The sequence below is a fragment of the Megalops cyprinoides genome, chromosome 9, assembly GCF_013368585.1.
Source record: "Megalops cyprinoides isolate fMegCyp1 chromosome 9, fMegCyp1.pri, whole genome shotgun sequence".
Taxonomy (NCBI): Eukaryota; Metazoa; Chordata; class Actinopteri; order Elopiformes; family Megalopidae; genus Megalops; species Megalops cyprinoides.
This window is the reverse complement of record NC_050591.1, coordinates 36,225,542-36,242,060: the sequence shown is the minus strand read 5'-3', so window position 1 is coordinate 36,242,060 and position 16,519 is coordinate 36,225,542. Positions and strand designations below refer to the sequence as shown.

The 16,519-nt window shown below is 49.8% G+C and overlaps 1 protein-coding gene across 1 annotated transcript in view; it reads right to left on the bottom strand.

Annotated features, from left to right (window-relative positions):
• Nucleotides 1-7,279: 7,279 nt before the first annotated feature.
• Nucleotides 7,280-16,519, bottom strand: part of arhgap32a (Rho GTPase activating protein 32a) — a 118,246-nt gene continuing 109,006 nt past the window's right edge. The window contains exons 15-24 of the mRNA XM_036537797.1: nucleotides 16,102-16,246; nucleotides 14,523-14,605; nucleotides 13,989-14,096; nucleotides 13,454-13,599; nucleotides 13,122-13,323; nucleotides 12,630-12,775; nucleotides 11,978-12,052; nucleotides 10,915-11,613; nucleotides 9,514-10,496; nucleotides 7,280-9,413 (exon numbers count right to left, since the gene is read on the bottom strand). Coding sequence (XP_036393690.1) covers nucleotides 7,290-9,413; nucleotides 9,514-10,496; nucleotides 10,915-11,613; nucleotides 11,978-12,052; nucleotides 12,630-12,775; nucleotides 13,122-13,323; nucleotides 13,454-13,599; nucleotides 13,989-14,096; nucleotides 14,523-14,605; nucleotides 16,102-16,246 — 4,711 coding nt within the window. The 3' untranslated portion in view covers nucleotides 7,280-7,289. The remainder of the gene's footprint in view (nucleotides 9,414-9,513; nucleotides 10,497-10,914; nucleotides 11,614-11,977; nucleotides 12,053-12,629; nucleotides 12,776-13,121; nucleotides 13,324-13,453; nucleotides 13,600-13,988; nucleotides 14,097-14,522; nucleotides 14,606-16,101; nucleotides 16,247-16,519) is intronic.

The following is a 16,519-nucleotide window of genomic DNA, read 5'->3' as shown; positions in this document are numbered from 1 at the left end:
TGTGAATACAGTTCTTCTTTCCAGTCTGTGAGAATTTCAGATTCTCAGAATTTTGAGTGTTTGGAAATGGATCATTCTGATAGACTGTGGTTATTGTTTCAGTTATAAAGACATTCATTTTAATATTTTTGTCTTGGCTGAAGTAAATGAATGCTCTATATAAGTACGAAGATTTATCAGCTTTGCAGCAACTATTCAAGCGATTGTTACGTTCAGAATTTCGAAGCATTCCTGATTTTGCATAATTTCAGCTGCATGACACACATGCTGTAGTTATGTCCTTGTGTCAGCTGAATACATGTAAGGTGATGTGGATTAGTTAAACATATCTGTGTGCACAGTGAGTGAAACCTTGAATTCAATTCTGGCATCCCACTGTGCCTTTTTAACCTTCAGAAACACATTCTTCGCATGGCAAATGTGGCAGCGCCCTCTGCTGTAAGACATCAAAAAGACAGCCTTCTGCACCATGCACCAAAGAAATGATTACATTTTGGAGCAATCTAAGAAAAGGTTGAAATTCTAATAAATTCCAGTATTTCAAATTCAAACATAATGATTACTTGAAACATTAAAATGCAGAACAAATAGTGTTTGAAATGCTAGTGGAGTGGTTTAGGCCAACATGGCTAGATTCTATCCATGCAGATCCCTGCTATTGCAGACTGGACAAACAGCTCATTCTTTTTAAACATTATCTCTTAACATGGCCATACTGGAATTAACAAACGTCCTAGCTAGTTGGCCAGCAGAATAGTCACGTGTCTTGCTTGCAATCTGTTTGTCATCTGCATTATCTGACATGCAAAAGATTTAAACAGAACAGAAACAAGATGCCAAAGGAACTGTGAGGCGGACATCTTTGAATAGCCCAGCTCACTGCTCTGCAGTAGCGCCTACGCACTAGGGTCTCTGATGGCCAATCATTTCTGGCTTCCGAAACTGGAAACCAAATAACTGGAAAACAGCTCGTGTCAGCTTAAGCAGAAAACGAAAATACGAGAAAACAGATTGTTCTGTCCTGAATGTTGGATACTGATAGCAAGCTGATTCTTTTCATTTTCGCTACCTGATTTTAAAATAAACATCATGAAGGCCTATTTGAAAACGGTTGAGATATTCTTTAGCTATTTTGGGTCACTGGGTCTTTTTTTAAGCTATACTGGGTTACTTTACACAACATGTACTCACCAGTGGGAAGATTACTAAAGATTCAAACTTTATCTCAAACAGCAAAATATGTGATCCTCAGATGAATATAACCATGTAAATATTTGATTATTATATGTACACAGACATCATTTGATGCATAACATTCCCAGATTTGGTGTATTGTTCCTTTCTATTAAGTAACTGCTAGAGTCACAACACAAAACATACTGGGCCAGGCTTTCAGACTCAGATTAGTAGTGCCTTGGCAGAATGAAGAGAAAATGTAATGAATTTCCCATCTTTTGCAGCTTTTGCCAGTATTAATCTTGAAAGTAAAAGCATTTTTTGCTAATGAATTTCTGTTCTTAACATTGCAGATGGTGTTTGTGCTCTGAAGGGTATCAGGCTGCTAACAAATGCAGAGACTGTGACACTGAAATGACTCGGAGATCAATTTTCTGTAGGCCGGACTGACGTGCTAGGTGGAAAGAGAGTGAAATAAATACTTCAGATGAAGTTCAAAGGTTTAGCAATGTAATATACTTCCTCAAATACACTGAATATGCACGTGTGAAGTCAACCATAGGTACAGAAATGCAGCTGGTGTGACCTGAGGTTTGTTGAGTCTATTTCTGCTGTGACCCCCCCCCCCCCCCCCCATTTGCTTCCTGCTATAGTCATGTGACCCTGTGCCCTTGATATCTGAGGGGGCTGCTGCAAAGGCCTGTTTCCAATGGCCCACCTAAGCTGCAGGTCAGCTCAACCCGAGGCATTTCCACTGACCTGCTTTAGCTAAAGGTGAGCAACACCTGAGGCATTTCTACTGACCCACTTTAGCTAAAGGTCAGCTATACCTGAGGCATCACCAGTGACCCACCTGAGCTGCAGGTCAACTATACCTGAGGCATGCCAATGCTTTAGCTGTAGGTCAGCTACACCAGCTTGGACCCACAGTATATTTGCTAGTCTTGGACAACCACAGGCTTACAAGCTACCAGTACAGAATTACAGAATGAACATGGTATTATGCTTGTTTTTTTTCTTAATTTTTGATCTGTATGGGTTTTGTAGTACTTCAAACAGAAAATGTAGATATGTAGAATACATATATAATGGTATTGCTGTAATTGAACTGTTGCTCTGTATTGCATGTGATAATGGCGGACTTGTAAGGCTTGTAATGTTACAGTAAATATAAAGCAAGTTGTGAATGTGCCTCACACTTATAAATTAACACATTAATATACACATTACATAATGACTTCTTTGGGCTGTTTTGATATTAATATTCATCAGTTTTGTCCAAACCACTCTTTGCTATATTTATATTTTATTTTACTTATTTTAGAACTTCTTGGACGTGACTCTTTAACAAATGGATTTACAACGGTGCTCCCTTCCGCACTGCAACTGGGGAAGCAGGTTGCTTAATGTGTTTTAATGAATGTTCTTATTAACATTCAGAAACCCTGACAAAGTATTTCACCATGCAAGGCAGTGCTGGGAGCCCAGTTCCTTCTTGGAAAAATCCTGCCGCAGTCAGAAGATCACTGTCGTCACAGACCGTAATGAACATAACTGCAGTCCTACTTTTGCAGAATGAAAGTAAAAATATGATTACAGTGCCAGTGATCTGCAGGTCTGAGAGCACACGGGAAGGGCCAGACGGCACAAGCGGGGACTGCACAAAGTGGAGTTTAAAGACATGAAACGGAGCAGCTAGGAGAGACCTTAACACTGTCCAAATGTTAACACAGTATTAACAATTTTACTGCTGTCCTTTGTGAAAAATCACACAAAAAGCAACGTTTCAAAAGGCACAAAGAACGGACACACTGCGTACACTCCCATTGTTTAATATTATATCCATTCTGTATGTGTGTATGACATACATATACGTATATACATATATACACATACACAGGTATTTCTCCCCAGGTGACATAAAACTGAGAATATAAGCAGCCTAACTGGCAGCATACACAACAGGTTTGTAGTCTGCTAATGCAGAGTCCCATATCAAAACAAAACAAAAAAAAAAAAAAAGAAAAACAAACATACCTCATTATAAAACAAACCCAAAACGATGAGATTAAAACTGGTACCACAGTCAGTGCTGCATACACCTCCCATTTGGATTCACAATGATAAAGGTCCAATATAAAGCCTGTGTGTCAATGAAGGAACTGAACCGCGGTCATTGTTTAAGTCTGAAGACTTAAGACTGACTTAGAGAGAGAGCCTCCTACCAGTCCAGCTCCGGTGGTCCATTCCATGAGTCCATGAACCTTTGGACTGCCTATATCACATTACCTCAGTCTCCACTCACAGCTTCCCCTTAATTCAGATCGATCTTCTCCATGACTATTTGTCTAGGACTTCTTAAGCACAAAATGTACGGTTTTCAATCACTACCATTGTAATAGTCCAGTTCCCACTGCTTTCAAAGGTACGTTTTTAGGGTAATTTCTCTCAAATGTTTTGTGGACACACACTTGCATATGCTACTGGCAGCTAATACCAGTCACCAGTGACTTTTGGTCGTGAGCACAAAGAACAACCCAGCGAGCAAGCGGATTCTTCATCAATACCAGCACACCAGCACAACCGTAAACCAGGAGTAAATGAAACCAACCTATTAAGCTTGCAGGAAAAGAAAGAAGGATATATGTATTCTGCCAGCTGTAGAAGAAATCCAGGTAGAATTCTAGAATTTCTAAGGAACCTTTCTATGATGGCTGGATGTGTGACCACTCTCCATGGTGCCTGTGCTGGTTTTTAAGGGCCTAGGATTGCCTACTGGCATAGAATTCTTCCAAAGCTAAAGAATATGACCAAATGGATGGCGTTAATGTTTGCTATTAACACGAGCCATGGCATTCCACACAAGCTGTGGAACTTTGCACTGTACTGATGCTGTACCTCTGGTGCTTCTCTAGAATCACGTCAACTATGTAATGATCCTATGCATCAAAGACTACATTACTGCAGGAGGTAAAATGCAAGCATTTCAGTGTTTTAATTACAACAGTAAAGTTAAGTCCATTAATCAGGGTGTTAGCTTTTTAAAAGCATAAACGGTATTATAGCTTCTTAATACTGAGAGGCTTAAGACAACGGCACACGTGATAGCACAGAGCCCCACTGTTTCTGTCCCGGTATAAATAACTAAAGGAGTCCATGTTGAATTCTAAATGTTTCAGATTTTCCCATAGTCCCATTTGCATCTATGCATTGTCTTAGTAAATGCATGTTTATCATTTTAATAAAGCAGATCAATATGACCATAATTAAAATAGATTTATATAGAGTATAAAAAATACTGTAATTACATCTACTACATTTTATGTAAATCATTTTTATTTCCACTTTAAAATATCTCTCCTTAAAAAGCCATGGCTTTCACACAGACATGCAGATCATCCTCGTATCTCCTTTCATACCTCACCACACTGGAATGAATCAGGCTGCAGAACTAACATCCTCAAAGGCAACCCGAGCAGCCAAGGCAACCCAAACGCAGTCGCTTCTGCAGCTACACGGTATGTCGAATCTGATGACTTCTGGACACTCAATTTTCAAAAATAAAAAACAAGTACAGAAACAGCATATATCTACAAACATAAATAGAGCTTCACTGAAAATAAAGAAGAAATGTTATTTTTCCATTATCACATACCACAGTTAAAAAAAAATTGTACACTCTCCAGCAATTGAGAGGAGAGATTATTTTATCATTTGGCACACACACATAGGCCAATCTCCCAGTGCGGACCTGTTGTGGGTTTGGGGAACAAATTGAGTTGGCACCACAGGACTGTACACTGACTTTTTGTAAATGAGCACTGACACCCCACTCCTCAGCATGTCCAGGTTAAACCTCAATCTCTGCATTCCCACAGCGGTGAAGAGGGTGGTGGGCAGGTAAGGAAAAACATTTTCAAATACATTTGATTTCGGTGAAAACACTGACACCTATGGAGTGAGAAACTTCCCAACACCTTTAACCTAAAGGCACACATGCACCAAACACCAAAAACAAGACAGAGAGAGTGAGATGAATGCAGGATTATCCAAGGTAACTTTATGGGTGATTAACAAAAAGGCTGAATTAATTTTTCTGACTCATGTCAGGGTATATTCTGCAAATTCAGTATGATTTTTTTTTTCAGTTCTATTCCCACACAATGGCGTTACTGCCAACTCCGGTTCCAATACTGTAATAATTCCAGTTATAAAATCCATCAGCTTTCTTTGGCCCCTTGGTTATTTTTGCTGAAAACTGTCAAACGGCACCGACTTCTCACTTCTATTTCCCCTAAAAGGAATATAAAAGCTTCCATATACTGGGTGCTTTTGACAACATCAATTCTGTGTTTAGATACCACAAGTGAGGATAACATTCCTCTCTGCTGTGCCAGGTGACTTTTATATTTCCCAATCAAAGGCTCAATGGATGTATGCATCTACAGAGTGATAGACAATTAATAAGAGATGAAAAAAGATTTCCAGCAAGTCAGGTCAACCGACCAGAAATGCGGTGATGTTGACAAGTCAGGGCAAAATGCAGGCCAAAATGATGACTAATACTGGAATTAAGCAGAACTGACCATTCTGAATCAAGTTCCAAATCCTCCCAAAATTCCAAAGCTTGCGATACCAAATCTGTTCCCAATAAACAGATCCTAACCTTGGATCTGATATTCAAAGCGCTGATGGTGTATGTTCCTGTCCCAGGTTTAACTTCATAACCGAGTAAAACTTCAGTACAAGATATGAGAAATGCAACTCAAATTCGTGTGTCTTTATAATAGCAGAACTCTATCGAGGTGGTTTAAAAACAACTTGAAACTATTAAATAGAAATACTTGGATGAATACAGTTATATCTACCTCATCCAATTAAGTTCATTCATACAACTGAAAAAGAAATTAATATTGACATTAAAAATTAAATTATGCTAAAGCAACATACTTCTTGTTAAAATTTCTACAGTAATTCCTACAGGGGAATGTTTTAGTGATCCAAACAGTTTCACTCTTAATGTTTGGTCCTGCTTTAATCTGCAATGAAGCACAACTAAACTTCACAGAATGCCATTCAGATTTCAAATTTAAAAATTACAGCTCCATGGCAAAAATGCTGCGATTTCCTAAAAGTGCAGATGTGTGTCCTGACAGTGAATCTGCATGCGATGAAGGTACCCGCTTTGTTTAAAACAACCATTCGTCTGCTGTGGGCCCACACCCAAAGCTGAGATCTGGAGTTCCTGGTGCATTCAGAGAGTGGGTGTCCCTGTTCTTGGAGAGCCACTGTCCTAACCATCATATGGGTTTTTAACATTACAATTTGCTTAGCAAACACTCTTACCCAGAGTGACTTACATAGCTTAAAATTTCAACGTGCTATCTGTTTACACAGATGGAGACAGTTCAGGTCAAGTACACAGCCCAATGGTATAACAGCAGCTCCCTACTGTGGAACTGAACTGGCAACCCTTCTGTAGTGAACTCTTCTTCCTACCGCTGTGCCACACTGCAACGCTGGGTTTTACAAACAGTGTCAAATTGAGAACTATGAGCACTTGGGCACGTGCAATCACGTAATAATTATAAGATCAGAGGGAAAGAAAAACCCAGAAGCATCTTTGGCACTCCAAGACCAGGGCCAGCTTTCTGTGGCCTGTGCAGCACCTGGTCAAACACACGGAAACGAGGAAGAGCTTCCCTTCCAGACTGACACCCAGAGAGTAGACAACACAGGTCAAAGTACAGTGGACTGTTCTCTAATTGGACATGCATTTCTAACCTCTAACCTTTATCCCTTGTAAGCCCCCAAAACTCACCCATATCCATTCCAAAACAACAAAACAATTAATTTAACACCCCCCTTTTGCCAGTAGTTTGTTTACCCTCTTTGTGGTTAATCGCATATGGGATCGTCCACCCTTTTTCTAAGTCAGGAACGTGTGTCCTTTTCGAGGTTACATTCACTTTAGTAAAAAGTCTTTGCATTTTTTTGTTGTCATTTTTGATGAGTTTCATTTAAAAAAAAAGAAACAGGAATTAAAATGAAAGGCAAGCAGGAGGCAGCCCACTGTCCTGCAGAGGCTCCTGAGCTAGCCTGCGTTCAGAGGCTCACTCCGCGCGGATCTCCGCCTCAGGCCTCTGCATGGGCAGCTCTGCTGGGACGAAGGCCCCCTGGCCCAGCGCGGTGGCGTAGGTCCTGTTAGTGTGCTGGGGGGTGAAGCCGGGGCCGGGGGCAGTCTGCGGCGGGGGCTGAGGTATGGGGTGGTAGTCGTCCAGGTTGTCGTAGTGGGACAGCAGCCACTTGCCGTGGGGCTGGAAGGAGTGGTTTCCCCTGTGGTCCCGCTCCGCCCGCTCCGCCCCCTCCTGCAGGTGGGCGGGCGGGGCGCGGGACAGGGTGTAGTGGTGGCGCTCTCTGGCGCCCTGCTGCCGCTCGGGCTTGGGCGGGGCCGCATGCTTCGCCTGGGGGTCGTCGTCGTGGTAACCGCCGCTGACCTTGACCCTGCCTGCCGCGTGCCTGTCCGGGTCGGGACGCTCGTACCGGGACGGGGGGCAGCGGGCGTCGGGGGGCTCCTGCCAGTGCCTGCCGCCTGCGCCCTGCTTGTGGTCTGCCAGCTCGCCCTTGGCATCGGGTCGCCCCAAGTCCTGATGCAGCGGGGGGTGGCCGCCCCTGGACCCACCCTGTTTCGGGGGCTTGTCGTCCACCCCGTTGCCCTGGTAGCGCTTCTCCTGCTCCACGTACAGGAGAACCTCAGGGTCGGGCGGAGGGTGGCGCGGTGCATGCTGGGATAGTGGCGCCGCGCCGTAGCGCCCGTCCTTCCCCTCCGCAACCGCCATGAGCACGGCCTTCCCGGGGTCCGACTTGCTTCGCAGGTGGCGGATCTCAGGGCCTGCAGGGTCAGCAGCGGGCGCCAGGGGGCCCACGTTGTCGTACTGGGACAGCACGGGGCCCCTGGCCTTCTGCCGGGCCCGGGCCTCTCGCCGGACGGTGTGCGAGTAGAACGCCTCCGGCTCCTCGGGGTCCCACGCCAGGTACACCGCTGGCGGCACATCTCGGCTGACGAAGCTGTTCTCCTTCCCCACAGGCGGGGCGGGGGCGTGGCGAGACAGGTAGGGGTACCCACTGGCCCTGCCCCCCACCCTGACGGGGTGCGGCGGGGGGGCGGAGCGGCCGGGGTGGGGGTGACCGTGACCGTGGGCGTGCCGCAGCCGGACCGTCCCGTAGGGGTCCACGTCGTAGAAGGGTGTGTCCAGGGCGTGGCCTCCCGAGTAGGGGCTGTAGCGGTACTGCACACGCCCGTTCTCGAAGTAGGGCTGCAGCTGGGTGACATGGTAGTCGGATGGCGCCGGCGGCGGCGGCGGGTACGCCTTGTGCGGGTAGAAGGGCCGCGGGGGATAGGGTTCATCGTCGGGCGGCACCTCGGCGCGGGAGACAGGCACGGCGCGGACGCCAGTGGGAGGGGCGTGCAGCGAGTGCACCCTCCGGATGGTGGGGTACGCCACCGCCCCGTCCAGGATGAACCCCTGGGCGCGGTGCCCCATGTGTCCCCCAGGCAGGAACTCGCCCCTCGGGGGCCCACGGGCCTTGAAGGACTGGTGGAAGGACTTGGGTCCCAGTGTGGCGTAGCGGGTGTCGGCTCGGGCGCTGTAGAGGATCTGGGGGTCGGATTTGGAGGCCCAGGACAGGTGCGGGGGCACGCTTTCAGGCCTGTAGTGGTAGCCCATGGAGGACTGCCCCGTGGGAACAGCGCGGGGGTGGTAGTAGGGGTCGGGGCGTTCCCCAGGTGACTCCAGCACGCCCTCAGCTTTGGGGTGGTAGGGGTAGGGCGGCTGGTGGGCGGAGGATTTCCGCGGGGGAGGGGCTGGCTGTGGCAAGACCTCCTCCACGGACGCAGGCACCGACACCCCGGCCAGGATGGCGTGGAAGTTGGAGGCGTTGGCGGCCTCAGTGCCGGAGAGGGCGGCGGCCGCCAGCCTGCTCTCCATGGAGCGGACCGGTGGGGTCGGGGGCGTGGGCGTGGCGCTGTAGGCGTGGTGTGGGGGGAGCGGCTCGGACCGCGGGGGCGGCGGCCGGGCGGCCTCCCAGGGCTGCTCTGCCGGGTGGGGAGGGGTGACTGCGATCGGCCGGGCAGACGGAGCGCCAGGGCGTGGGTGTGGCACCGAGACACCGTGCTCAGGTTTGGAGAGGGGGGGAGACCGCACCTCCCTGGGTGGAGACATGGGGAGCATGCCCACCTGCATTCAGACAGAGACAGAAGCAGTGTTAGATAGCACCACTGCATGCTGACACTTATGAACAGTAAATCTGTAGGGCATGCGGTCAAAACTGACTCACCTCTGCATCCGGCTGTGGAGCTCTCCTGATCTCCCTCACCTCCTCCGGCTGTGGAGCTCTCCTGATCTCCCTCACCTCCTCCAGCTGAGGAGCTCTCCAGGTCTCCCTCACCTCGTCCGGCTGTGGAGCTCTCCTGATCTCCCTCACCTCCTCCAGCTGAGGAGCTCTCCAGGTCTCCCTCACCTCGTCCGGCTGTGGAGCTCTCCTGATCTCCCTCACCTCCTCTGGCTGGGGAGCTCTCCTGATCTCCCTCAGCTCCTCCAGCTGTGGAGCTCTCCAGGTCTCCCTCACCTCCTCCAGCTGAGGAGCTCTCCAGGTCTCCCTCACCTCCTCCAGCTGAGGAGCTCTCCAGGTCTCCCTCACCTCTGTGTCTGACTGGATGCTAGCTCCACCTTCCTTGAGAATGACTCCTCCCTGCCTTATGGTGGCCATGCCCTCTTTGACGGCAGCTCCACCCTGTTTTAGGGAGCTGACCGGGACCTGGCCCATAGCGGGCTGCCTCCTCTCTGGGCTTTCGTGGATGGGTGGAGCTTGGAGGGCGCTGGCCTGCTGCAAGGTGCTGCTGGCACCATCACTGGTAGCGCCGCTGGTACCGCCGGGTCCAAGATCGATGGCCTGGCTGGCACAGGGGGCAGGGGGTGACCTGGTCCTGGCTGCTGGGGTCTGCCCCTCCGCAGCAGGCGTGGTGGTAGGTGGGGCGGGGGGCTCGCCTCTCCCTGTCGTCCCGCCGGGACCTGTGTGCGGTTGGAAGGGAGGTGGAGTGGGCCACTCCGGGGTGCCTGCAAGCTCGGGGGGGCGGAGGGGGGAGACGGGGGTGGGGGGGCCTGACGCCCTGCGCTGGGACAGCATGCTGGCCTGCTGAGCAGACTCGGCCAGGGCCAGCGCCAGCATGCGGGCAGCGTTTTTCGGAGGGGGCGGCGGGGGGAGGAGGGACACCGAGCTCATGGGGGCGGGGGCCCCTGGGGAGTCCAGAAATACAGCTCCTGGGGAGGGACAAAAACCACAGTGAGGAGAGAGCTGGAAAAGCCAGGCTGATCTTTAAAACTAACAGAGGTGGAAGTGTGTAGGCCTTGCAGACCCTAAGAGACGCACTCACTATGCATGCATCCAAAAAAAATAAAAGAGGCAATTTCCACAACCACTGGGAGATGGTGTTAAATTTTACAAATTTCTGTCAACCTTCCAACAATTTACTTTGTAGTGAAACCTAAGCTTAACTGGCTGAATTTCAAGTACTTGTCCTACTTTTTTCAGTTAGCTAAGGAATGCGTTCTGCAAATTCTTCTTACAGCGAGCTGGAGCTACTGCTCAAAAATGCTTCCAATTTTGTTTTTGTAATCTGTCTGCGGTGCTGCCGACATGGAATACTCTTACTGGTGGTGCAGTGCCCGCCCTCCTGACCTGGTTGGCTCTGGCTGCAGGTGGGTGGGGCCGGCTCAGGGCCTCTGCTCTCTGTGCTGGGGTCAGCAGACACCTCCCCCTGCGGTACGTGCTGGTGTCCCTCGGTCTGCGGCTTTTCGGGGGTCCCCTGGGGTGCGGAGATCGGCTGGGCTGAGGGGGACAGAGGAGGAGGGGCAGCGGGTGGTGATGCTGCGTTCTCCGAAAAAGGAGTGGCCATGGGACCTTCCGCGGGCTCCGATATGCCCAGAAGGGGTGATGTGGGTGACTTTGGGCCTGTGGGCGACAGGGATGAGGCATCGGCCTCCCGGAGCGGCGGGCTGGTTCCGGGTGACGGCAGGGGGCTGTCCAGCCGCTCAGGGGAGGGTGAGACGGGCTCGGACCCACTGCCGCTGCCCTCAAACTCCAATGAGGGGAAGGCGGGCTCGGTGGCAGGCAGGCTGAACTGGAAGGACATGGGGTCAAAGTCCAGGGAAGCCACGCCGATGTCAGGGGGGCTCAGGTCCACGTCCTCGGCGGAGCGGGGGGGCGAGATCAGGGCCGGGACCCGCAGGTGGCCCTCGTCCCCGTCGCTGTCGCCCCGCGGCAGGTTGTCGTAGGAGTTGCAGTGGTGCCGGCTGTCCAGCAGGTCGCCGTTGAAGGAGGCGGACAGCGCGTCGCTGCTAGAGCGGGGCCGCCGCGGCCGGTACACCTTCGCCTCACCTGCAACACGAAACCTTCCGTTTACCCGTCAGGTCCGTTTACCTGACTCACAGAGACGTGACCACAAAGCAAAGATAAGCGCTTGACAACCGAGGTGTTTCTGTGCAGGAATCCATCTAATGATGTAAGGCAGCAGTGGCACCAGTGCAGCATGGTGGAAAGGGGCTGGACTTGTAACCAAAAGGTTGCTGGTTTAAATCCCTGCTGTTATAACCTTGGGCAAGGAATTTAACCCCCGATTACCTCAATAAATATCCAGCTGGACGAAAAGATAAAACTGTAATGAATGTAAGTGGCTTTGGATAAGAGCTTATGCCAAGTGACAATAATGTAATGTAATGCAATGTAATGAGCGTGATGTTACCTTCCACATTGTGCAGAGAGGAGAGGGACTCCTCGCTTTTGGCAGATCGGAGAGTTCCTGTGTCCCCTCTGCCTCCTGCGAAACCGAAAGAGACTCATCAATTAAACAGAAATCTCTACAAACGCCGAACGATCACTGAACATCTCTGGGACTACAAATAGGTTTTTAATGGCATTGTTTATTTTGTTTTTATGAACTGGCGCTCATGGACTGCATTTCAGCTTTTGTGCCGTTTAAGCTGCCAGTGTGCAGCACTGCCATTTGCACAGGAAATACAAATCAGGGCTGTTAACTGCAGTGGCACTCGATGTAGTGTGAAGTGCGCTGTATACATCACACCACAATGCTCTGAAATAGAGCGTGCCATGCGCTCTGAGCCAATCAGAGCAAGCCGTGTGCTGTGAACCAATCAGAGCTATCTGTATGCTCTGAGCCAATCAGAGCGATCCGTGTGCTGGGAGCCAATCAGAGCAATCCGTGTGCTGGGAGCCAATCAGAGCAATCCGTGTGCTGTGAGCCAATCAGAGCGGTCCGTGTGCTGTGAGCCAATCAGAGCGGTCCGTGTGCTGTGAGCCAATCAGAGCGGTCCGTGTGCTGTGAGCAGTTCTCGATCAGAGCAGTGAGTCAGGAAGCAGAGAGCAGGAAGCCGTACCCGCCAGCGCCATGCTCTTGATCTCATTGGGCTCGCTGGGGTTGCGCTGCAGCTTGCGTTTGGCCATGGAGGACGACTTCCCCAGACTGAAGAAGGAGCGCCAGCTGCCCACCGGAGACTTCCTCACCTTCCCGGGGGGCCTCTTCCTGTTGGGGGGGGGGGGGGGGGGGGGTTACCAAATCACATCTCTACTGCACACGTTCATTGTAGCTGGAATACTGGTTTGTAAACACAAAAGTAACTTGCTCTATTCACACTTTAACACACTTCTTTCCCTAAAGCTGTATTTGTTGTTATCATGGCCCAATTCCCTGTTGGAAACTCACAAAAACACATACAGCTAACAGGTTACAACTGCAGACATGGGTGGGGTTAAGGTGGAGTCATGCTCAGGCACACCCCTTAGTGGCTAACTCACATAAACAGATACAGCTCACAGGTGACAGTGGGAGAGGTTGGCGGGGTTAAGGCGGAGTCATGCTCAGGACCTACCTCTCGGTGGGGAACTCGATGATGGTGTGGAACTTGCCCTGCAGGGCAGCCGGCCCCTCCCCCACCTCAATGTACTTGCTGTCGGCTGTGACGGGGGAGTTGATCTGGGCCTGGGTCCGAGCCTGGGCCTCCTCCAGGGTCAGCAGCTTGGTGGAGGGGGAGGAGATGAGCAGGGACTTGGGCCGAGACAGAGAGCCGTGACCTGGGTGTGGGGAGGGGAACAGGACGCTGTCTGACACTATTCACAGGCACGGCTTCCTCAGGTTCATATTCCCAAATTCACTTGAGTAAATGGTGAACAAGCTGCAGTGCTTCAGTGCAGGGCTGCGTACCTGTCCCCTCCCGGATCAGCGAGCTGAGTTTGGGACTGAAGAGCACATCCACATGGTTGAGGATGAACTCCACCACAACCGACTGGATGCGCACCTCCATGAAGGCAGCTGTGCCGCTGAAGCAGGCCGACTCGATCTGCTTAGATCTGAACAGAGAGAGGGACAGAGAGCGGAAAAGAGGGAGAGAGGGAGGGAAAGAAGGAGAGAGGGAGGGAGAGAAGGAGGGAGGGAGGAGAGAGAGGGAGAGGGAAAGAAGGAGAGAAGGAGGGGGGAGAGAGAGAAAGGGAGGGAGGGAAAGAGACAGAGAGGGAGGTGGGAGAGAGGGAGAGAGAGGAATGGAGAAAAAAGAGGTAGGGAGAGAGAAAGAGAGAGGGACAAAGAGATGAAGAAAGAAAAGGAGAGGAAGGGAGAAAGAAAATGTTCAGATTCTCCCACATTAACATGATAACTGGGACTTAAGTCATTTTCTTCTATATGCAAACTTGAAATGTCCATTGGTGAAGTGCTGAGTCAGACCCGAGAGATGTAAGCTCACCTGAGCAGGTTAGGAGCCCAGACTATGGCCAGGTTTTTACTGTGCATGTTGGTAACATAGCTGAAGGTCGCCAAGTAAGACAAGTGCCTCATGAGAAATTCCAGTGTCCTAAGATAAACAAAAAAAGCACATCATTACAACAACGACGACTAAGGACATAATGCTGTATTCCATTTTTAGGTTCAATTAAGTCTATATATAATTGATGCCACCTTATAATTTTGTCTACCAAATATGCCCTATTTTAGCCACCTGGGGGCGATGAAGCACCAGACATATTCATGAAACATATTCCCCAGCTATTTCAATAATGGTTAACAGACTGGGAGTGTAAAACAGTACTATTTAACATACGTGTTTGATTAATTTTGCCAGTATGAAATATGAAAGTGTAGATTTTCCCAATAAAAAGCACTATTTTACATTGCTGGTACTGCATCTCTTTGGCCTTCTGTTCATATTTACAGGGGAAAAATGTGGCTGCAGTTCCCTCTCTTGGCCAGCAGAGGCCAGTGTTGACCGGCATGGACTGACCTGTAATGCGGAGGAGGCAGCTGCTGGATGACATCATGGATTTTGATGAGCCGTTCCTCATCTGTGGCTGCGGACACTGCCTCCTGCAATGTGGGGGGGACAGAGAGGGAGAGGGAGAGAGGGCGAGAGAGAGAGAGAGAGCAAAGAGAGAAGGGGAGAGAGAGAGAAAGAGAGAGAGCGAGAGAGAAGGAGAGAGAGTGGAAGAGAGAGAGCGAGAGAGAGAGACAGAGAGGAGGTGAGAGAGCGCATGCTTCTTTCCCGCTGCAATCAGCAGTGCTCGCCGTCCACAGCCTCCGTTCCCAGTTTGGGTGGGTTGCATCTGGGAGCAGTTTAGAGCCGGACCGCTGAGCAGGGAGCCCAAAAGCGCTGCGCTGGGCCCGCCGTTGCCATGGCTACCCGCAAACATTGGCACTCGGCCCCGGCCGGCCGCGGTTCGTAATGGTTTATCCCCTTGGTGTGGTCAGACGTACATTCTAACAACACTGATTGTTGATACTTGGATACGAAGGACAGAGCCAAACGCTTAGAGGGGGAAAGGAAGGTTTAAAAAGGGTAAACGAGTGCATTTTCCACAGCTGTCCTTACACAAACCCTGAGAGTGATAAATTCATGTTTTAAGCGATAAATTCCCCTTTTCAGCATCAGAAGGCTGTCCCCGGAGTGAGTGACCTCCTACTGAGGCTTTTATAAATACCATGTTTAAGTCCAAAGCCTTCTTTACCCGCTGGATCCATACATAAATAAGAGCGGCTGACGTCCAACACCAAGTGAAAAAAGCACCTATGCAGAAGGGTTTCAACTGGCCAGCACTCCCAGCACTTAGCAACATCATTACACAACAGCTCTCTCTGATCTCCTGCTGTGCAAAAAAAAAAAAAAACAACTCTTATGGGGACACCTCTCACCAGTACATTTCTTTAAGGGTTAATGCTGCTATGGGGACACCTCTCACCAGTGTGCTTCTTTCAGAGCCAACGCTGCTATGGGGACACCTCTCACCAGTGTGCTTCTTTCAGAGCTAATGCTGCTATGGGGACACCTCTCACCAGTGTGCTTCTTTCAGAGCTAATGCTGCTATGGGGACACCTCTCACCAGTGTGCTTCTTTCAGAGCTAATGCTGCTATGGGGACACCTCTCACCAGTGTGCTTCTTTAAGGGTTAATGCTGCTATGGGGACACCTCTCACCAGTGTGCTTCTTTCAGAGCTAATGCTGCTATGGGGACACCTCTCACCAGTGTGCTTCTTTCAGAGCTAATGCTGCTATGGGGACACCTCTCACCAGTGTGTTTCTTTCAGAGCTAATGCTGCTATGGGGACACCTCTCACCAGTGTGTTTCTTTCAGAGCCAACGCTGCTATGGGGACACCTCTCACCAGTGTGTTTCTTTCAGAGCCAACGCTGCTATGGGGACACCTCTCACCAGTGTGTTTCTTTCAGAGCTAATGCTGCTATGGGGACACCTCTCACCAGTGTGTTTCTCTGAGTGTTAATGCTGCTATGGGGACACCTCTCACCAGTGCGTTTCTCTGAGAGTTAAGGTTAGTTTGGCCGAGTGATTCGGCAGGCGTGGCACTTACGGAAAACTTCTCGTAGAGCTGGTAGGTGAGCAGAGGGTTGGGCAGCTCGCGGAAGTACAGCTTGCACAGAGACCCCACACAGTGAATGTCCTGGATGTACACATCCTTGGTCAGGTCAGGGATCTGCTCCGAGTCGAACTCATGCCTGGAGAACAGGAGAGGCACCGAGTCATTCCCGAACAACAGAAAGGACACCGGTACAAACGCAAACAAACTCTCAAAACAGAGGAGCTCCATCTTCTCAGTGCACATAGACTTGTACCAAACTTTGATTTTAGTGAAGCTTAAACCGCATTCATGTGCTTGATTCACAAGCAACTTGAAAACATTGTAAAAAAAAAAAAACTGCCAATTTATGACAGTAATTTAATTGTGATTTATCCTAGACAATGTATCATACATGTATATCAATTTTTAA